Source organism: Lolium perenne, chromosome 4 (assembly GCF_019359855.2).
Source record: "Lolium perenne isolate Kyuss_39 chromosome 4, Kyuss_2.0, whole genome shotgun sequence".
Classification (NCBI taxonomy): Eukaryota; Viridiplantae; Streptophyta; class Magnoliopsida; order Poales; family Poaceae; genus Lolium; species Lolium perenne.
Window position 1 is genome coordinate 98,926,794 of NC_067247.2, and position 22,615 is coordinate 98,949,408.

At 42.4% G+C, this 22,615-nt stretch overlaps 1 protein-coding gene and 1 long non-coding RNA gene across 15 annotated transcripts; both read right to left on the reverse strand.

Annotated features, from left to right (window-relative positions):
• Positions 1 to 6,258: 6,258 nt before the first annotated feature.
• Positions 6,259 to 8,041, reverse strand: LOC127293433 (uncharacterized). Its single transcript, XR_007845827.2, has 3 exons — positions 7,648 to 8,041; positions 6,483 to 7,001; positions 6,259 to 6,367 (listed from the first exon to the last, which is right to left on the reverse strand). It is a non-coding gene; the product is annotated as an uncharacterized lncRNA (long non-coding RNA).
• Positions 8,042 to 14,595: 6,554 nt separating this feature from the next.
• LOC127293434 (uncharacterized) lies at positions 14,596 to 21,311 on the reverse strand. 14 transcript variants are annotated; one of them, XR_007845829.2, is made up of 8 exons: positions 19,165 to 21,310; positions 18,409 to 18,567; positions 18,149 to 18,216; positions 17,848 to 17,908; positions 17,149 to 17,402; positions 15,709 to 15,895; positions 15,318 to 15,410; positions 14,596 to 15,138 (listed from the first exon to the last, which is right to left on the reverse strand). XR_007845829.2 is itself a non-coding variant. In XM_071818714.1 (8 exons), the coding sequence occupies exons 7-8, from the start codon at positions 15,332 to 15,334 to the stop codon at positions 14,799 to 14,801; spliced, it is 357 nt and encodes a 118-aa protein (XP_071674815.1). In that variant the 5' UTR covers positions 15,335 to 15,410; positions 15,709 to 15,895; positions 17,149 to 17,402; positions 17,848 to 17,908; positions 18,149 to 18,216; positions 18,405 to 18,567; positions 19,165 to 21,307; the 3' UTR covers positions 14,596 to 14,798. The 14 variants fall into 14 exon arrangements, 3 of the variants coding, with proteins under 3 accessions (XP_071674815.1, XP_071674814.1, XP_051179019.1); XR_007845832.2 differs by having other exon boundaries at positions 15,709 to 15,877; positions 18,405 to 18,567; XM_071818714.1 differs by having other exon boundaries at positions 18,405 to 18,567; positions 19,165 to 21,307.
• Between the last annotated feature and the right edge of the window lie 1,304 nt (positions 21,312 to 22,615).

Consider the following 22,615-nt stretch of genomic DNA (forward strand, 5'->3'; position numbering starts at 1 on the left):
CCCACTTGCTATATGGTGGACCCCACATACTAAATGGGCCGGCCCTTTAACAGGAAAGTGGGACCCACCTGTGTTTTTGGCCCGGCCCACTATCTTGTTGGGCCGGCCCACTTGATATATGGTGGACCCCACATACTAAATGGGCCGGCCCTTTAACTGGAAAGTGGGACCCACCTGTGTTTTTAGCCCGGCCCACTATCTTGTTGGGCCGGCCCACTTGCTATATGGTGGACCCCACATACTAAATGGGCCAGCCCTTTAACTGGAAAGTGGGACCCACCTGTGTTTTTGGCCCGGCCCACTAGCTATATGGTGGACCCCACATACTAAATGGGCTGGCCCTTTAACAGGAAAGTGGGACCCACCGGTGCTTTTGGCCCGGCCCACTGGCTTGTTGGGCCAGCCCATTTGATCAAATGTGGACCCCACGTACTAAATGGGCCGGCCCGATAGCAGGAAAGTGGGACCCACATGCTTATTAGGCCGGCCCAATAACTTCTTGGGCCGGCCCAGTTGCTTTAATGTGGACCCCACTTTGTAAATGGGCCGGCCCGATAGCAGGAAAGTGGGTCCCACATGTCTTGTGGGCCGGCCCTTTTGCCTGTTGACCGGTCAACGAGTGCATTCAGCCCGGCCCACATGCTTAGTGGGCTGGCCCATTAAAGTTTTGACCAGTCAACCTTAGAGGTTAGGCCCGGCCCACGTAACTAATGGACCAGCCCAGCTATATAGTTGACCGGTCAAACTAAGTCAGCTGGCCCGGCCCGCAAACTTAATGGGCCGGCCCGCTTAAGACGTGGCAGGCCTCGTGTGGGCCTACCATCTACCACGGGGTTTCAGCCGGTTAACGCCGTTAACTGCCAGTTAACGGCGTCTGCCACGTGTCAGTTTGCATGACGTCAGCAGTCAACGGGCTCCCGGAAACACTTGGGCAACGGTCCGATTTTCCGTGGCGGAAGGGCGCCCAAGCGCGACGGACCGAAAAAATCGTCGTAGGACTTTGCCTGACGCAGTTTCCACAACAGAACCCATATCGTCGGGTTAGGCCCATAGGCGACGAAAAATACCCCTTAGCGGACGATTTTAAGACGTTGTCTATCAGAACTTTTCTTGTAGTGTTATGCCGCGAAAACAATAAATTTCCTCCATCAGCTAAGAGACATATCACATACCCCTCGACGCCCTCTAGGTGAAATGAGAGTGTTCATCCGGTTTACCAGAATCTTAGTCACCACCATCGAACCGCCGAGGAATGTTCATAGTTTAGATCCACATAAGCTCAGCCGACCATGTTAATGACACCACCATGGCAACAGAGAGCACCTCAGCGCGCATCCGCCGTAGAGACTGCGCGGCACCACGCTGGTGAGATCAACTGTCGTCGATGCGTGTTATCATCATTTGATCCGGTAGACCCAGATCTGGGGTTTTCACGCGGAGCAGCACGGGCGAGGAGACGAAGGATGCATCAACGATGTATTCAACAAGGTAGTGACGCATAGGCGCCACCATCATCCGCAATGACCGAAGTCGGGCTCGATTTTCACTAGCGGCCGTGCCTCCCTAAACCTGCAGCTAGCTAGATCGCCAGAAACAGCGAGACCGGTGCTGCCACCATCATCTGTGTCGCTGCCTTGGCTCCCATGGTCCCTGCCAAAACCTCCATCGACGACACCCCATCCCACTGGCCACCCTTGCCAGGAATATGAGTATATGAAGAAGGATGCGCTACCGAGCAACGCCTCCAACGGAGTAGACCGAGATCCAGCCCTGGTGGCTGCCCTCCCTGCCACCGTGCAAGGGCTAACTACTGCATGAGAGAGGCATTGTTCCCATGCATGATACATTGATCTCTTTACATGATATCCTTTGTCAAGTTTGGAAAGCATGCATTGCTCTGTTTACACACTATTCAGATGGATGGTTTTGCTTGCCTGATCTAATCCAGGTGATCCTGATTCATGATGGATGGTGACTAGAATGAATGAGCACATGATGCATGTGCTGTTGAAAATCGATGATCATGAAATACGTTGTTTTCTCCGGTTGCTGAAACTTTTGTTGCAACCTTCACAAGTATTCCGTTGGTTTGAGACATATGATGGACGGAGTACAACTCAACTGGTTATTCTACTCACACTACAAGAACAACTCCCCTACAATAACGCATCTAAGCGTATCTAAATGCAAATATAGGTGTTGAAAGACTTTACCAACGGCTATGAATGCGTTGTTTTTTGGGTGTTGCAAGAATATAATGCAACACATACAAACATGTTGGTAATCAATAGGATAAGCGTTGCAAAAATAGTTACAGAATTCAAACAACTTTGTACGTGTTGGTGCAGACATCCTATATGGATTCACTATAGGAGGCACTCAAGGTGTCGTTGCCATGAACCTACGCTGACGGCTGTCGGCATCGAGCACGAGTCGGGCAGCCCCCCAGAAGGGTCGTCGGCGTAGGGGCAAGTTAGGCCGACGGCCACCATCGGCGTAGGAACTGATGTTGGTGTATATAAGCCGTCGGTGTAGTATGGGACACGTTACCTAGGAAGTTTTCGCCGTGACGGCGATGCAACCGCGACAATCCTAAAACCATATGTCGACGGTCCGTCCGTCGATCGCCATTCTAGTTTTCAAAAAATAAAATAAAATGATAAAAATTGCAAGAAATAAAATCATTCATGATGTCCATGTGTTATGCCATCTAGTTGCAAGAAAAATTAAGAAACATACATTTCGAATTTATTTTTCTAAAATGGCGTCATGTTTCGGTAAAATGGCTTTTCTAGTTGCATACGATCTTCAATTAAAACTTTTTTTATATGAAAATGTATCTACGGAAAATTCTCCATCTGATTTAACTTCCTACGGCCGTTTAGGGTTTTTCACATTCCTCAAAATCAAAAAGGAAATAGGAGATTTTTCAGGTTTAGATTTTGATGTTTTATAAAAAAAATAACTCAGTTTATTGTTATTTGAATTCAAGATTATTATTACCTATTCATTGTTGATTAGTCAAATATTTTTTTGAAATTAAAATAATAAAGAAGTGTGATGTCATCCCCTAAGGGTTAATATGATTGATAGGGTACTATTGTCAGCAATATATAACTTCTAAGTCGGAAGCTCATCCAGTAGAAACGAAATAGTTAAGCGATGGGTGACCAAGTGGAAAGTTTGATTATTAATAAGTAATTCGAATAGATATTAAGTATGGTTAGAGATTACTGTCAAAAAAATTTAAAAAATAAAATTATAGTTTTTTTTTTTGAAAACTAACAAACGGCCGTTAACTTCTATGCCGACGGGTCGTCAGCATGGCCTACGCTGATGGTAAACTCGGCTATGCTAACATCGTGAGGTGCCGACGGCTTCTGGCCGTTAGCACCTTGACTATTTCTTATAGTGATTGAAAATTACTATACAATTTTGTTTCTTGATTGGATCATTTATTTGCTCTCGAAAAGGATATTTTCTTGGCCACGAAAATTGTTCACATAAGACATACAACATCACAAAAAAATCGTAAATTGTTTCCCATTGTGTGACTATGAATTCAATTTTTTTATTGGTATCAGCATCCCATACATGAAATTCGGGGATTATACAATTTACAATATTACATCAAAGTATGATATTCTACTAGTCCTATATATTGCTTCTACTATTTTCCTAACATGTCTGGAGTTGATATCTGAATATAACATGCCTTGCTGATGTCTGAGACCATGCGACCTGCCAAATAAAAATTTATTTCAGTATAAAAGTGGCTAAGACAATGTGACGGGTGGGTGGGGGGGGGGGGGGGGGGCAGTGGCCCCACTGATTCGCACATAGCTCTTCCACTACTAAGTATGGTGAAACTCACTTATGCTTCCATACTAGACTAGCTAGTAGTGGTTGGACCTAAAGCCTAGTGTACTGCACTACGACGCCGTGGAAGTCGCTAGGCAGGTGGCACAGATGCCGATCGTGCTACTGTAGAAGCTTGATAGGGACACGCAACACAACTTCAGTCAGTCCTCCGCTGTTTGTGAGTAAAATCACGTAAACCCGCGTGTTACTACACATGAACAAAAAAGATAATCAATAACTAGAATTAGCCATGTTGTATAAAAAAAAACTAGATCATAATAGCGCGAGTTTCCACACATGTCCATATTTTCAATAGAATTTGGCCCAAGTATTGTTGGACACATAAGATGGCTTGAAACATGAAAGATAAACTTATAAGACCATAATAGCGCCAAAACTGTTTCAACTTTGTTAAAATTTTGATGTATGTATAGATCCATTTTAGTATCTAGATACATCCAAATTTATATAAACTAGGACATTTGCCCGTGCGTTGCAACGGGTGCGAAATAATTTGCGTTTCTAAAGCATGATGAATATAAATGTGCAAGAAGACAAGAAATTGGATTACACCTGCAAACAAGAATGTATCCAGATAGCACTGGATTAACATGATGAAGTCTAAAACTATAGTAGCAACCCCTAAGTTGTACTCACTCTGTTTGGATAAAATCGAAGCGGTGTGGTGCCTAGCTAATATAGCATGTACAGGGTGTCCGCCATCGATTAAATCCGAATTAAGGTAGTAGTCAATCAAAAGTGCGAACTGAAGATTGGTGTTATAGCTTAAGAACATCTCCAACCGAAGGCCATATGTAACCAATAGGCGAGGACTCATGAGCGATGACACTTATGATAGTTCCAGTTATTTTTGAACATAGTGTCATTATCCTAGATATTAATAATGAGGTGTACCTATACATATTAATACCCTTCATTTAACCGTTTTTCCAGCGAAGCGAGTAACCATTGACATATAATTATCCAAATATCGATTGAGGATTGACATAAGGTTACAATACAAACCCCTAGATGTGTCCTTCACAAGACACCAAAATAGCAATCTATCTATTCCAGCAAGCAGAGATTTAGTGGCCAAAGCAAATTGCCCAAAGCTCAAAATGAAGAACAAATACATTAGTTTATTGGCTCCATTATCATTTAGCCAACAATTTTCTTGCCTAACCTAAGGAAATAGCTATTACTTTTCGCTTTAGTGTCAAATGCAAATAATAAAAAGAGGATGCAGAAGAGCAATAGTACAATACCCAACTATGAGTTAGGCATTTGCTGCCCAAGCAAGACTAAATGGAGCTACCTTGGACCATTACAATCAAAAGGACCTCCTCGGCTATAGAATAAAAGGGCCAGGCTTAAGCATAGAAAAACAAATCGAAAGACCAACTATATTCAGATTAAGAATCTCTCTGTCCACCATTTCTCACACCAAGATAGAACTACTCGAAACACCAACCCATTTGCGGTATGCACCAATTTGGGGATTAAAAGTCAAATAGACATATGAATTAGTAATAAACAAATCAGTCTGATGGGAACTACACTTTAATAGTCCATTACCTATGTATGGTATAACAACACCTTAAATCGGGCTTAAAAAATAGAGGAAATTATCAATCTTTTGCATTTGACATATATAATAAAACAAGAAGCAAGAACAACTCGAAAGAGGTAACCAATCCGAACATGGCTGCAAGTGGAATTATTTAAATTACTTATGAATTAGAGACACACCAAGTATCTAATGCTTAATCTGAAAGATAACCCCTCAATAGCTTTGTTCTTAAGAGGAATACACCTTGTTGTTTAACATTCTAGCCTAGGAACAACATTGTTGAATTTTACCCACAACACACACCCCATCAACACCACAACAACCTGGAGTAAGTGATGCAAACGGCGAAAGACAACAGGAGGCGCAAAAAAGTAGTTGAACGTTCAGTATTTAGGTATAGAGAAGTTGCCATCAACGCCGTAAAACTGAACTACAAGTCCCTCATAAACTGCTTTCTGGAAACTAATTTTTTTCATTAGTTCCTCCCTCTTGCCAGTACACATCATAGATTCTTTTGTTTATGATTTATGGAATAGAAATTCTAGATAAAGGTAATGCTGAATGGAATAAATCATAACTTCTTGGAAAGGAATAAGTCACACCGTTAATAGCAGATGCTGCTAAATTATGGAAAGACAATCATAAAAGCTGGAGCATTCGGCAACAACACTGCAGAATAATATAATCTGAACCTATATATAATCTTAGACCAAAAAGAATATCAGCAGGAGAGTTGATATGAGACCTGCCATTTTCCGAAATAAATCAGCAACATGATTGTAAATTCGAAGGCTATCGCTGCAAATGCATAGACTAAAGATATTTATAGAAATAGAAATTTTCCGTGTTGATCTTAACATACATAATTCAGTAGGGGAGGGATCCTTTTTTTTCCCAGATTCTTGTCCATAGAGAATCTGTCTGATTTTGCACCTGACACAAGCAAATCATCACATAAATCTAGAATGCGGTCAGCAAACTTATGTCATCGGAGCATGCATAAAGAACTGGAAATAGATGATTACCAAAGGAGGATACAGGTACTGACCAGGGAGAACAAATCTTATGTCATTGGAGGCGTCGGTGGGGGTCGTCAACGGAGCGGAAACATTAGCCATCAGGCTTGTGTGGCATCCGATGCTATTTAAGAGATCTCCTCAATGGATGTCATTCGTGTGTAGAATACTGTTGGACTCCATGAACAACAATGAAGATGGCTTGCGGCTAGACGCGCATGTATCCATAGCTTCTTGTTTGCCGAGACGAGCCTTCGCCAATTTCCGATGCACCGTCGCGACACGTGCATCTTCCCCACCTTCCCAGCACTCCTTAGTTAGCCAATCAAACCTGGCCACATTCACGGCGCCTAGGATTTTGATTCGGTGGTGCAGCCTCGAGAAATCCCCGCCGGTGATCTCCGTTTTACCCCACATCGGCAGCTCCGACGACTCCACTCTCGCTCTATCTCTTGCCCTCTCCTGCATCGTCTCCACCCCGTTTCTCACCAGAAACGGACTCTGCTGCCTCGTTTGGCCTAGACCTATCTTTAGTAGTATTTAATTTAAATCTGTTCAAAAAGCCAAAATTAATCCCTCTTAGTTCGCTGAATAGTTCGTACACATGACATAAAATTGTATGATATTTTGAAAATCCAGGTTTCTCTGAAAATTCACTGAAAACTTTCTAATAAAAGGTATCTTATTACAAAATGTGGTTATTATCAATGTATCAGCATTCAGCAGTCCATGTTCTAAAAAAAAATGAACACAAATGCAGAGTAATGAACAAAGCAGTACAAAGAAAATGATGACAAATGCAGAGGAATGAAAAAAAAAACAGTGGATCGAGTCCACATACACCAAGCATATTTTGTGTCCATAACGTGAAGTTAGTTAAATCAAAGGGTGGCCAATATGGTACTGCCTAACTGCTAAGTGGATGCTATCATTTCAGAAACCAGCATCACATCATCTGTTTCCCCACCGCATGAATAGAAATCCTGCCCGCTATGCTTTCTTTGTCGAGCAGTTTTCTGTTCGCCCAAACGAATCAGCACCTCGCTGCTGCCAGAAAAAAATTGCATAGCCCGCTGATTGCCTAAGCAAGTCACGCATCTGGGAATCAAATCCTCCTCGCGCAGTGTTTTTTCTTTGTCGTAGCTAGTCCCAGACCCTCAGGCGGATCTAGCGATTAGAGGCGAGACCCACTCATACCTCGAGGTAGAAGGGGGCTGGCGACGGCTGCAAGAGGCAGATGGATCCGGGAGCCGGCGGAAGGTCCAGGGCACGCGGGCGGGCGGTCGCTGCATCGGGACGGGAAAGGCGAAGTCGATCAATGGTGGGAAGCCAAGCATGAATGATGTGGACCGAGAGGTTCACAGGATAGCCGGTTCGGCGGCGTGGACGGCGCGCTCCGGATTGCACTGGAGACGGCGCTGCCGCCTTGTCTCCATCCTTGTCGTCATCGTTGCCGCAGTGGTGGTCGGGGTGAGCGGCAGGAGGAGCACAACGGCGGCGGCCTCCGCCTGCCCCAGGTATTGTGAGATCGGATCCAGGGATTGGGGTTGGGATTGGAGCATGACGAGGAGGTTTCCTGCTGGCTTGGCCCACCTGTCAGCGCACGCGTGAGGGCAAACGACGAAGGATGTTTGCGTTTAGCGATCGATGGACGTAGGTATGTTGGACGACCAAACGTATCGTGGATGGCAGAATAAGGAACCACTTTAGTCTTTTTAAGTAGTAGAGATAGAGATTGAGACACCCTTTTATGAACGTAGGGAGTATTTGTGTCAGAAAAATTGAACCCCACTGGTAGAAAGCACGAACTTCACTTCTGAAATAAGACAAAAAAAGTTGAGTAAATACTTGACAAAGAAAACTATTTGACCCAATTTCAAGCTCCGGATAATTGGAATGGTCAGCATTGGATGAAAATAAAAAATAAAAATCACAAAGTGAAAATCAGCACAACCTAGATGAAAAAGTCTGCTGGTCACCTCCCTACCTAGAAGTTGAAGAAGATACGGGAAATGCACAGTTTATGCTTTTGCTTGAAAATACAACTCCTGATTGACAACATGATGAAAATCTTGTGCATAGTGATTTCACCTTTAGACTACACTGGCTTCCCATAATCTCCCAAAATAAATAGATGTTACTTACTCTTCCTCAATGGAGCTCAAGCATTATTCTGAAACACATAAGGAGAGCCTACACCATCAGAAGTAGCAAAGTCACCTTCCATGCTATCGTACCAAAACGTTAGTGGGTGAAGAAAATGATAAAATGTGTATCTCTTTGGTCAACCTTTGTAAAATTTTACCTTGACTAAACACAGAACGAGGGGTAATTATAAACGTAGGGAATAATATACTATCTTTTTCAGTTGAATACGGAATGATAAGTCAGAAATATATATATGTTCAACTTGATTGGATCGACAAAACAGTTGTTATAGTAATCCAAAGAGAATGCCATACTAACAAAAAGAAGTTTGTTGAAGACCATCGGCTTTGAACAAGGAACAATAATTTTTACGTTGTATGGCCATCTTCTAGCCGATTAATCGCACTCTTACAAAAAGTACAAGTGCCGATCACTAGACCTAATTTGATATAGCAATAAGGAATATATACTTTTCTCAATGTATAAAAGTCAAATGTCATCAATATCAGCAGCAAACAATATTGTGTATGCATATTTTTAGTCACTAGTCGATATTTTACCATAATTTTTATATAATGAGCAATATCCATGCCAACTATGAATATACGTTTTTCGACTGTACTATATGACTAATTACTGCGGTATTGTATGTTTAAATGGGATTGGTCCACACTGAATCAAAGAATATATTTTTAAAATAAAAATCAGTGTCTCAATCAAACAAAGTGTATATAAGTAAAAAAAATCACAGTGTCCCCATCAAACAAAGTGCATATAAGTTATCGGGAATGTATATCTTTCCGTACATGGAGAATGGTGCACATAACAATCGATAAAAAAAAATCACTTCTTAATCATGCATATATAAATATAGTGTTTGTGGTACTCACGAATTTAAAATGCTCGATATATGTTGTTGGCTAGTATGAATAAAATGTTGGGATACTCACCACATGTGTAAATTTACTCCATGGTGACATGAGAAAACACGCGTATTTTGACCATTTGTGCAATGATGTTTTTGTTTGAAATGATTTAAAAAAACATTTATACTAGACTCTGTATTTATCAACTTTTTACAATATTTATGCACAATACATTGGTTAAAAATAATATTTTTTATTCAAAGTTTTTGTTAATTTATTGCCCTTTCGGCCTTAACATTAATCAAGTGCATATAATCTTTATAATTTTCGCACTTGTAAACTATATAAGAGACCAAATTTCATACACAACTTCATCTACAAAGTCAACCTTGTATCATTGTTTTTGTTTTCAACATAATCACTTCTGGCCCTGTTGTGGTGAAGCTTGCCATCGTTTTTGTTTTGTAACTAATAACCAGATTTTTACTGCATTTATCATATGAACTTTTTATTTGACAAAAAATTGTTGAACACCATAAACTTTGCGCACTGAGAATTAGTTTTTTTTATTATAAGACCATTTATCGGTCGACTAATCTCCCACTTATGAAAAGTACGCATGTTGATCACTAGACCTAAATGCATGTGGGAATACATGTTACATGTAACATATAATCTTATCATTTCTAATATTCATGCCAACTACGAATACAAGTGTCTCGATTTAAAAGCGGAAACGAATATGTTGGATTCAAATGAAAGAGAAGAGTTAAAAAAAGCAACTGCTTGTTTGAACAAATTAAGAAGAGAAGAGGAATCTAAATGGGCGCAAAGAGCAAAAGTCAAGCACATTCAAGAAGGTGGGAATAATACAAAATATTTCCACTTAATAGCTAATGGTAAACATAGGAAAAAGAAAATTTTCCAATTAGAGCAACAAGAGGGGACTATTGTTGGTGAAGATAATTTGAAGGTTTATATTACTGAATTCTATAAGAAATTGTTTGGGGCACCGGCTCCAACCAATATATCTTTAGTTGAAAGTGATATTCATGATATTACGCAAATTTCACCATTGGAGAATGACATCTTAACAGCCCCCTTTACAGTAGAGGAGGTTTTTGAGGCCATTTCTCAAATGGAATTGAATAAAGCTCCTGGACCAGATGGCTTTCCAGCTGAGTTTTATCAAACTTTTTGGGCTGTCATAAAGGATGATCTAATGGCTCTATTTTCACAGTTTACTAAAGGGGAATTGCCACTTTATAAACTGAATTTTGGAGTTATTACATTATTACCTAAAAAAGAAAATGTAGTCCAAATTCAACAATATAGACCTATTTGTTTGCTAAATGTATGTTTTAAGATCTTCACTAAAGTTGGTACAAATCGAATCTCGGGGATTGCCCCTAAAGTTATAAAGCCAACTCAATCGGCGTTTATGCCAGGAAGAAATATTTTGGAAGGGGTGGTGATACTACACGAGACCATTCATGAATTGCAGACTAAAAAATTGGATGGGGTGTTGTTCAAAATCGATTTTGAGAAAGCTTATGATAAGGTGAAATGGCCTTTCCTACAACAAACTTTGCGAATGAAAGGTTTTGCTCCAGAATGGGGGAGAATGGTGCAACAATTTGTTCAGGGTGGTAGTGTTGGGGTTAAGGTGAATGATGATATTGGTCATTATTTCCAGACAAAAAAAGGTTTAAGGCAAGGGGACCCCCTATCTCCGATGCTTTTTAATATCGTAGTGGACATGCTTGCCATCTTAATTGAAAGAGCAAAAGAAGATGGTCAAGTCGGAGGGTTAATTCCACATTTAGTTGATGGAGGACTCTCCATACTTCAGTACGCTGACGATACCATCCTTTTTTTGGAACATGACCTTAACAAGGCTGTTAATATGAAATTAATTTTATGTCTCTTTGAAGAGCTATCGGGGCTTAAAATTAACTTTCACAAGAGTGAGATTTTTTGTTTTGGAAAGGCAAAGGAGGAAGAGAAACAGTATAAACAGATCTTTGGATGTGATGCTGGACATCTCCCCTTTAGATACTTGGGTATTCCAATCCATTACAAAAAACTCAGGAATTCAGATTGGTATCCGGTAGAAACACGGTTTGAAAGTAAATTAGGATGCTGGAAAGGGAAGTTACTATCCTATGGTGATAGGTTAGTACTTATTAATTCAGTATTGACTAGCCTACCGATGTTTATGTTGTCGTTCCTAGAAATACCTGTTGGGGTAAGGAAGCGTCTGGACTTCTATAGATCTCGTTTCTTTTGGCAGTCCGATGAAGACAAGAGAAAATACCGGCTTACTAAATGGAATATTATTTGTCGACCTAAAGATCAAGGGGGATTAGGTATTGAGGTACTCGAAATCAAGAATAGATGTTTATTGAGTAAATGGCTCTTTAAACTTCTTAATGAAGACGGGGTGTGGCAAGAATTGCTACATAACAAATACTTAAGACATAAGACGTTATCGGAGGTGCAAGTTAAGCCCACCGATTCCCCCTTTTGGAAAGGATTAATGAAGGTTAAACAAGAGTTTTTCTCTAGGGGTTTTTTCAAGGTGGGTAATGGTTTGACCACCCGCTTTTGGGAAGATACATGGCTAGGAAATTCTCCGTTGGCTCAACAATATCCGTCCTTATATAATATTATACATCATAAGAATGTTACAGTTGCACAGGTGTTAGCTCATACACCATTGAATATTACTTTCAGAAGGGCGCTTACTGGTAACAAATGGACTGCATGGTTACAATTATGTAGGAAATTGATGATGGTTAACTTGAATGTAGATGAGGATCGATTTGTATGGAAATTGACATCAAATGGTTTATTTACAGTAAAGTCAATGTATGAGGATCTTATGTGCGATCACACCCCTTTTTTGCGAAAGTACTTATGGAAGGTTAAAATCCCTCTTAAGATTAAGATTTTTATGTGGTTTTTGAGCAATAAGGTTTTGTTAACTAAGGATAATTTAGTTAAACGGAATTGGAATGGGTGTACAAAATGTGTTTTTTGTGGGGAACAGGAGACCATTCAACACCTTTTCATTGACTGTCCTTTAGCTAAACTTTTATGGCGAACGGTTAATTTTACTTTTGATCTTCCACCTCCGACCAATATTACCAATATGTTTGGTAATTGGTTAAATGGAGTAGATAGACAATCTAAGGCTTTTATCCGAATAGGGGTTTCTGCTTTATGTTGGTCTATTTGGAGGGTCAGAAATGATATCATTTTTAATAAAAAAACCTCTTTTCACTTTTTGCAGGTTATCCATATGGTGTCCCATTGGGTCCAGCTTTGGGCCCTACTCTCACCGGAGGGGCAGCGGGATGCTATGGCTACTGGTTGCACACGGCTCCTGATGGTTGCTCAGGATATCTTGTGCCAGGCTGGTTGGCGACATACTAGAAGACTATGTTAATGCGTAGTCATAATTTGTGTACCTTTCGATGGTTGATTTTTGTATCAATCCTCGGTGATGCGTGAGTTGTAAACCTTATACTTTGGATCTTTTTAATAAAGGGCCGTGTGCATCGTCATGATGCAGAAGCCGGGGTATATCCCCATTTCGAAAAAAAAAAAAAAAAAAAAAAAAAGTGTCTCGATTGTACTGTATATGACTTATTACGGTGGTATTTTATGTTTAAACGGCATTAGTCCGGACTGAATCAATCAATGTGTCAGTATCTCCACCCAACGAATTGTATATTAGTGATCACAAATGTATTTCTTTTCCCTACATAGAATATGGTGGACATAGCAGTGGATCGAAAATCAAGTTCTTAAATCATTTCATGTATATCTCTTATAGTAAGTTATGGATCGGTGGTGTTGGTAGGTCAAGAAAACGAAACAAATTTTCGCCCGTAAAAAAACCGATCTGATCTCTACTAATAAGTTACGGATCGGTGGTGTTGGTAGGTTAAAAAAACCGAAACAAAATTTCGTCCGTAAAAAAAACCGATCTGAGCTCTATTAATAAACCAGATGAAAACCGTGTCCCGCATAAAATCGCTTCGTACGGTATGTGCATGACGAGGATATGAGGAAGGAGTGGACTCCGAGAGGGACACGATTCGTACTGAAAAGAACTTCTCCCTTGGTGGTCGTCCATTGGTTCGCTTCGTCTACGTCTCCCGATGAACCATGCCGAGTACGGCTCATCATCGAGCGTCATCAAATAGCTAACGATCGTATCCAAATTCCAAACGCACGTACACACGCGAGGCCTCAAATTTGGATTAAGTCCCCTATTCTCAATCCCGCGATTCAGGCGTAGGACGAGGCCAGGGTCGGGCTGCTCGAGGAGCCACGCCGGCGGAGCCTCGCCATGGCTAGCGACAAGGTTTGCCATCGATGGCGGCCTCCTCGATTGGTCGCTGATGGAAAGGTCGAGTCAATGATCATGGACCCGCTTGCGCCGATCCAATGGCCCGGCAGCACGGCCATGGCGATGACGTATACGCTGCCAGCGAGGAGCATATCGGCCACGTACGCTAGCGTCATCATGTAGGGGACCTCTACCCACTACTGTACGGTCCATATTTAGGGGTATTTAAAAGTGCCCCAATAGGTAGCCAAAGTGCCCCTAATTATTTTTAGGGACACTATGAAAAGTGCCCCGGATGCTTGTGTCCCTAAATGAAATAGGGGCACTTTGAATGAAATGCCCCAAATACATTTAGGGGCAGTTTGGAAAATGCCTCTAAAGGTTTTAGGGGCAGTTTAAAAAATGCCTCTAAAGATTTTTAGGGCAGTTTGAAAAATGCCTCTAAAGGTTTTTAGGGGCAGTTCAAATTTTGCCTCTAAAGGTTTTTAGGGTCAGTTTGAATTTTACCTCTAAAGGATTTTAGGGGTAGTTTGAGATTTGCCTCTAAAGATTTTTAGGGGCAGTTTGAGATTTGTCTCTAAAGGTTTTTAGGGGCAGTTTGAGATTTGCCTCTAAAGGTTTTTAGGGACACTTTGAGATTTACCTCTAAAGATTTTTAGGGGCACTTCGAGATTTGCCTCAAAAGAATTTCAGAGGCAATTTGAAATTTGCCTCTAAAGGTTTTTAGGGCACTTAGTGTTTTGCCTCTAAAGTATTCAATCCTGTAATACATATACATAATCCAGAAGTCTATATATCACACCATAAAAAATTTGTAATACATGTAACTTCACAGCATTCTAAATATCAGATTTTCAACTAAAAGTTGTACTCCCTCCAGCCCGATTTAGATGACTCAGCCTATGCTCAATTATCATTTTGTCAAAACCCCCTCGCGAGTTCAATTCTTCTCAGCTGTGGTCCTCAAATCAAAATCAATCTTGATCCCGACGTCCACGTCCCGCGCCAGAGCTCTGTCCCCGTCTGGCGCCGCGCCGGAGCTGCAATCGCACGCTCTCCATCCGCGACCGCTCCAGGACCAGAGGAGGCGGGGCCTCCAGAACCAGAAGCAGAGGAGGCGGGGCCTCCATGGAGCAGAGGCGAGCTCCCCCGCCGGCCGGGCGGCCGGCCCCTGCATCTAGCAGCTCCCTTGCTGCCCGCTCTGCCTCGCCCACCGGCCTCCACTCAACAGAGCGTGCGTGGTGTTCCTGAATGAACGGCCGCGGCCGAGGCCTGGCAAGGGCGTCACCAACACCTGCGAGGTCTGCGATTAAGCTGCAAGAAGTCGCACAGATTTAAGACATCGTATGAGAACTCAGCAGTGTTACATTCTCCATGTAAAGAGGTAACCAAAAATTCATCATGCCACATGCAGAGATCTGAGAAAGACATGTTGAAATAGGAACAACGATGGTGCATTATCAAAGCAGAAGGCAGGTTTCAGCCAGACCTACCGCTTGCACTCCCTCATCTTCCCAGTGAGCTCCTCCAGCTGCTTGGACTGCCTGTTAGAGTCCTTGATCTTGTCAATCTTCTGGAACCAGTTCCTGCAGCAAACAAAAAAAAATCCCCCGTAAGAATCAGTCAACCAGAAAGGAAGCAACCAGGCATAGTTTGAGCATGAGTTGGCTAAATCTGATGCCAGCAGGAAGTCCGCAGTCGAGCAGTTAACTTTTGCTAGCATAACTACAGGATGAAATTGAGACCAAATTTTTTGAAGGAACAACAGCATAAGGGGAAAATGTTCAACCAAGTTCTTGACTGCTCCTTGTGCCAACACCTAAGCGACGACAGAATCCCGACCCTCAAGAGACGAACAAAGAACAAGTTAACAGGACTATTTACCATAGCAATGGCTAGCCCCGGAGCACTGGCTACCTCCTGGGACGGCGACGTCTCTCTCGTCGCCGAGGCCCTGCGGGGAACAGGGCGTAGCCTGGCATTTCTTGATCATTTCTTTGAGGCGCTCCAGCCCCAGAGCAGGAAGATCTTCCTCCATGCCGGTCATATGCTTCTGGTACTCCTTGGCGAACTTCATGGTTAGATCCCAAGACAAAAATACAACAAGATCATGATTAATTGGCATGGTAAGTCTTCGAAGGAGAAGAGATTTGTTGCAAATAAAGTTGATTTTTCTGCGAGATGAACCAAAACTGATGCAATAGCTCAGGTTAACAATAACTCAGACAAAGGGACTGATAATAGCTTCAAGGTGCAAAATAAGATTCGATGCGACATCCAATATGCTTATGTTCCTTAAACTAGGTGGACAAAACTCCTGTCAGAGGTTCTAAATTATCAAGAATTTCACAGAATACAGAATCCAGAGGTCTATGTTCATTAAACCCAACCAAGAGGTTACAAATTGCAGTACAACGGATTTTCATAGAGCAATGGCTGCTCACATAAATAGGGAATTCATTGAGCGCTTATCTACCTTTAGTAATCACCTCATGAGTGATAGTTCCACATAAATAGGGAACTTGTGCAAGCTCATTGATTGATTCTCTAGTGAATGCTTTGCTTTTCTTAAGTTTCTATGGGTGTGTAGTATCTTGTTCATTCAGTGCAGTATAACATAACGATGAGCTCTCTGAATAAGTGCATCTACATGAAGATACTGAATTGGTAGCATCTGCTACAGCAGGTGCGGACAGAAGTGCATGGGGGTAATAAATCAACAAGATGATACCGTTATAAGGTCCAATTATTATCTATCTGAAACCTGAGGTTAAGTTCTTGATTTTTCACATATATTCTATACAAAGAAAGGAGCAAGTAATCACAGCTGACAATAAAAGTTAATATCTATAGACGGTTAACATTTTATATCACCGCTGGGATGAGAAGAACCTTCCCCAATTCAGATGGTTTAGCAGGCTTTCCCAATTTCCTCCTCTCTTTTCTTCACAGAAATGTGTCTTTTCTATTCAAGTATATTACAGGGTGACTGGAGTATAGGAAAAAACAAGCATCTTTCCAGATCATTTTGTGTCTAGGAAGAAACAAACATCTTTCTCTGCAAGTTCCAATCAAACAACCTGGGTTCTATAATTGATGAAAGGGCCAGATTGCCACCGTTCCATAGCAGTACTTGCAATATGATGTGATTTAGCACAGGATAGTTCTAGAATTCAACAAATTTCCCTACTCAAGTTCAGGTAAACTCAAGTTCAAAGTTCAGCTGAGTGTAGAAGAATAATGGCATGCAGCCTCATCACAATTCACCATTGCATCCGAACAGGAACCAGCAGGGGCTCTTAGCAGGTTAATTAGCAGGATTACCGGGGAGCCTTGCTGTCGGCGGTGGTGTCATGCCCGTAGTAGCCGTACCCGAGGTGGGCGCCGCACTTGCAGCACAGCAACCGCGTCCGGCGCAAGAAGAGGCAGAGCGCCCGCATGTCGAGGTGGGCGCCGCACTTGCAGCACAGCAACCGTCCGCCTCAAACACCACCACCCTCCGCCGCCGCCTCGTCGCGCCGGCCGCCATGTACAACACCAGAGAGCTTAGCTTTAGGTCGTACCCGCACGCCTTGCATCTGCACAGGGAACGGAGGAGGTGAGATCGACGCACCTAGCAGAGACGGCGGCATGAATATAAAATGCAATTTCAGAACAACACATTCCTCTATGTAGATAAAGTCATTTTGACAAGACAAGCATTTCTCCGTTTAAACATTTGACCCTTCACTTTCCTAGTGACACCCTCCATAATACATGTTTCCGACATCAACATCTTGCAACCTATACTAACATCATACAACTTAAAGTTACTGCCTCCATGGGGTATATGCAAGAAAAGGCATTTGATTGTAGAAATACCGATACATGAATAACTTATTGACCACTAATTCAAAAACTACGAGCAAGGCCGGCAAGAGTAGAATTGTCTCAAGTTTTGTTGTATCCGATATATGAGCTTACTGATTACTTAAGTGATGTGAAATATAAGATACCAGATAAAGAAAGGTAGAACACACTCACATAGTGATTTGTTTTCTATCCAGTTTGTTGCGAAATTCTTGCATTTGACCTTCTATCCAGTCTACAAGAATTAAGGTGCAAGACGGAGATATATCAACAAAATGCCATTCACTCTGATATGTTGAAGGAATATATAGAGTATGACAGATATAGTAATATACAACGATATCTCTGAATCACATCACAGTAACATCTTGAACTCAAATGCATAACATCCCAGTTTCAATAGAAGGTTCATAAAATGGGCCTAAGCTATTAATCTCTTAGAAAGTATCAAGATCATAAGGATGCTCATACTCACATGTAAATAAAAAATTATCCGCCAGACCACCACTAAAAGAAAGCATTTGTAGTCGTTTAAGTAATACTCTACAGAAATCAGAATTGCGTTAGTATTTTCAAAAATGATATTCTAGGATGAAGCTACCTTACTTGATGTTGGAATACAAAATGGAAGAAACATATAGAAATGAGTTAATAAACCGTAAATCAGGTATGACTGCCATGTTCACACATACATTCTCTCAAAAGGGCTATATCTGAGTTGGGAAATATACCTACAGGCTCAGTGAAAGAATACATGCGTCCATGGCCAGCAATGTACAAGGGGTAGCAAAATCTCATTTTTGTTTATCCAGCGCTCATTTAATTGCTTCTAGTAATCCAGCCTTTTATGGAAAACTAATGCATGTACCCTGAGAAAAATACTAAAGTAGGTTCCTGCAGTAAACATCGAACATAGAATTGAGAAAATTCGGATCCATCGGAACTACTATTAAAGATCACATTTGAAGCAGTTCATAGACGATAATAAAGAAGCAGGATGTTGTTTAGATGGATAATATGAAATCAGTGCGCTTTACATTGGGACATCTACTTGAAATGATCATACAAAGTATCACTAATCCCCAATTCAGTTAAAAACAACCAATATCTGAAGTACTATCCCCAATCGCATGTTAATTCTACACAAGCCAACCTAGCTAAGTGACAACCTCAACAAGCTCTGCCAGCTAGCATACGATCCAGAACACAGAAGCATATATATGAACAAAGTTTTCATTCTTATTTTTATTTTAAGAGGACTGGGGAGGTATTGTCTTCCATTAGTTCATTTTATGTATTTCTCAGCAATGGCAAATAGGACCTTCTTAATTTGAACAACCACTACAATGGACTATAAGAAAATTGATGACACTTCTTAACCAAAATATATGCTGAGGTCAAGTTAATATGCATCACCAACACTTGCATCAAGAGAGATAACTTCAAATTACAAGGGATGCATCTGTTGAAGCAATAGAAACCACATATTACCTTTATCGCAGCAGCTAGTGCATCAAGCAAATTACCATCAGAACAAGACAAGTCCATCAATGTACAGATCCCAGCAAGCTTTTCCCTCAATGACGATTGGGGACGACAATCGATTGCAGTGCCTGCAATACAATTCGTTAAATTTGGGTCAATTAATGGAAATAATTACTGATAGCAAGAGTGATATTTTTTCTAAATAGATAAAAGTATGCAAGTAAAATTTTACCAGTTAGATGACATACTCTGTAATAGCAGAACATGTAATATAATGCACAAATCTAGATTAACTGATCAGAAAAGGAAGAGAGGGTATGGAAATTGCATAAGCATTAGAAATTATATCAAAAATTGTAACGCACTGGCAAAGAAAGCGTTGTCAATTTTGGACATAAGATTACTCACCGAATATTTTTCTCAGTAAAGTCTAGTAGCTGATGTCAATATCATATTATGAATGTTAGAGCTGGCTACCAGCTCTCACCAGAATCCCCTCTGGTTTCCCATGTACACGGCACAGGAGCTAGTATGAACCTTAATGCAATCTTCACATACACTACAATCAGCTTTCTTCTACAAGGAGATAAGGTCCTCTTATGCAAGCTGCGGTAGTTTACAGCTCACTCAAACAACTCACGTGACTAGCGAAATTGACTTTGGCAAGTCACTAACATGCAGCTCATGTACAGCTAGCTGAGTAAGTGCTAGCTGCTACTACTATCCAAATTACATCATACATCTTACTTCTTGCTGGAGGTAGAGACATCATGACCACTTAGGTGCATGCCAATATACTAACAACTGCTACTTGTAACAAGATTAGTACTAGCAATGAGCTTCTATGTATGGTTGCACATGAGCAGTGAGATTCCTGAAGAAGAGGAGAGGGAAGCCACAGCCTACCACCACACCACGGTGGGGAGGCCCCGATCACCCAGGCAACAACAACAGGCAGTCATCGATGTCAGGGTAGCAGGAACATAGGGAAGCAGGGAAAGGGGGACCACCTGACTAAAAATGGATGCATATCAGTTCTAGGACAACGGCTAGATAGTTATTTGGATAGTCTGAACAAAAGTAGACCTATCAACTTATGCACGTGTGGTTCTCTATCCATTGTAATTTAGCAAGCAGACAGTGTAGGTTTTTTCTACTGATTCTGTGTCTCCCCCAGCATGCTACAGAATACAAGGACTCCAGGACGTCTCAGCATCAAATCCAACTATATCAGATAATGTGTATGAAACCTAGAGTAGGACCAGTTAGAGACAGTTGCACGCTTGAAGTGTGCTATGCACAACACATATGTGAACTGATCTCGATACAAAGCACCAATGTGACAATTAGGCAAATAATCAGAATCCCCGCCCTATGTACTACTACAACTACAATATTACATCTGCACTTGGTAAGTCAGCCCTAATGTATAGAGATGTGTATTAGTGTATAGTCAGTTCAAAATATAGAGTTTATGCTGCAGGCTCAATATAGAAGGGAGAAGAAATAGCTCATAGTGGTAGTTGTGGCCGTGGTGAAGCCATCGAGGTCGCTGAACAAAAGGAGAGGGCAACCGCAGCCTACCACCGCACCATGGTGGGGAGGCCCCGGCCAACCAGGCGACAACAACATGTGGTAGTCGTCGACGTCGGGGTAGCAGGAGCATAGGAAAGCAGGGAAGCTCGTGGTTGACGAGGGGGAGCAGTGGGGGCGCAGGCGCGGGCACCATGTCGCGAGCCCGAGCTCCACGGCTAGGGTTTCGCGGGCACGCGCGCTTGGGTGATGTAGGGTGGCGCGGAGGCTTGGATCTAGCAGAGGGGTCCATGGCGATGTCACTGAGCAGCGCCGGTGGTCCCATGCCCGCGCCGGTATCAGCGGGAGGCGTCCAGAACAGCGCCGGCGAGCCCAAGCTGCTAAGCTAGGGTTTCACGTAGCAACGCGTGCGGGCACGGGCGTACATCGTGGCGGCGGAGAAAGTAGCAGAGGAGAGACTCCGGAGTTCCACCGGTCGACGGTGGCGGCGGATGCGGCAGGTACCAGCCGGGGCGACAGCTGGCGGCGGCGGCGGCGGCGCAGTGGAGAAGAGGATCGCGAGAGGTGCGTGCGAGAAGAGGGGTGGAGAGAGAATGAGGCTGTCCCACTCCGGTTGGACCTATTGGGCCGGCCCAAATAGCAAAATTAGCCCAACACCCCACTCTCTCCTTCTCTCACGCTCGGCCACCCGCACGTTTCCCTCAAAAAAAAAAAAGGCCACCCGCACGCGGCTCTGTTTTCTCTGCGATGCCGCCGCCGCCCTGCTCCGGTCGGTCGCCGACCATCTCCGGCGCCGCCTCTCCGCAGACTCTCTGTCGACCCCCCCCCCCCCCCCACCCACCGCTCGATTTGATCCTCGCGCCCTCTCTCTCTTATGTCCACGGGACCACAACCTCAAGAGCACGCCCCTCCCCCTGCCGGTTCCGCCGTCACCGGCCGCTACAGACTCCGCCCCGTGTCGGTGAGACGACGCTCCGGCTTACTCCGCCTGCTTTCTATCACCTCCATACCTCTATCCGCAGTTCCGCACCCGCGCGGCCCCGGCTAACCCTAGGTCGTGGCTTGGGTTGGCCATCGGCGCGAGTTCTGCGCCGCCGGCTGCTCTCTCTCTCTCGTCGACCACGATCCCTAGTCAAAGCTGACGACCGGTATTATTCACCAGTATTTCAAAATTAATTGCCACAAGTAAGTTCACTCAATAAGCTCTAGCATGTTGATAAATAGAAACATCCACCGCTACTTCCAAATTAATCGCCACAGGTAAATTTAGTCAATTAACTCTAGCATGTTGATATATAGTTGGAAAATAACCAGCTTTTCTGGGCGCGAAAACTTCCAAGAGACAGCAAGGTTTACTTTGAAAATACAGTACACGCCTGGGCATTCTTGCCTGGTTCCTTTTTAGTTGATTTTGAGTGATTATAGTGTAATGCTTAAGAGAATATTTCATCTTCCTTTCTATCTTGATATTTTCTACGTAGACTGGCCCTTTTCTGAACTATATATTTTTACTGTAATTCATATATCTTTCTGTTTTTGCATCGCTATTGACCTCAAGTTCATTATCATGACCTCGAAGATACATCTATGATAGATATCACCATTTAGGATTTTTCTTAGTGAATGTGCCTCATTAAATTTTTCGTAATGTTGGCTGCATGTGAAGAAATCAGATTATATTTTCTTTTGTTACTCTGTGTTTCCTTTATTAGTCTTAGAAGATTTAAAATGAAGTTGTGATATTATTATTGATGCATAGATACAAGCTGCCATATTTATGGAGAATGCACGAATTGTATAACACAACTTCATATATATATGGTACCACTAATTTGCGCAACACACTAAAGTAAAATTCTATTGGCACGGGTATATTGCTCTCTGCTAAAATTATGCCCCTCCACTTCCTACTTCCTAAGCTTGG

Coding starts and splice junctions, on each gene's coding strand:
- LOC127293434 (XM_071818713.1), bottom strand. CDS start 18,471: ATGAGATTTTGCTACCCCTTGTACATTGCTGGCCATGGACGCATGTAT. Junction 15,896..18,148: donor GGATAATTTTTTATTTACAT/GTGAGTATGAGC, acceptor CTAACCATGAAG/TTCGCCAAGGAGTACCAGAA. Junction 15,411..15,708: donor CGGGGCTAGCCATTGCTATG/GTAAATAGTCCT, acceptor TGTTTGCTGCAG/GAACTGGTTCCAGAAGATTG.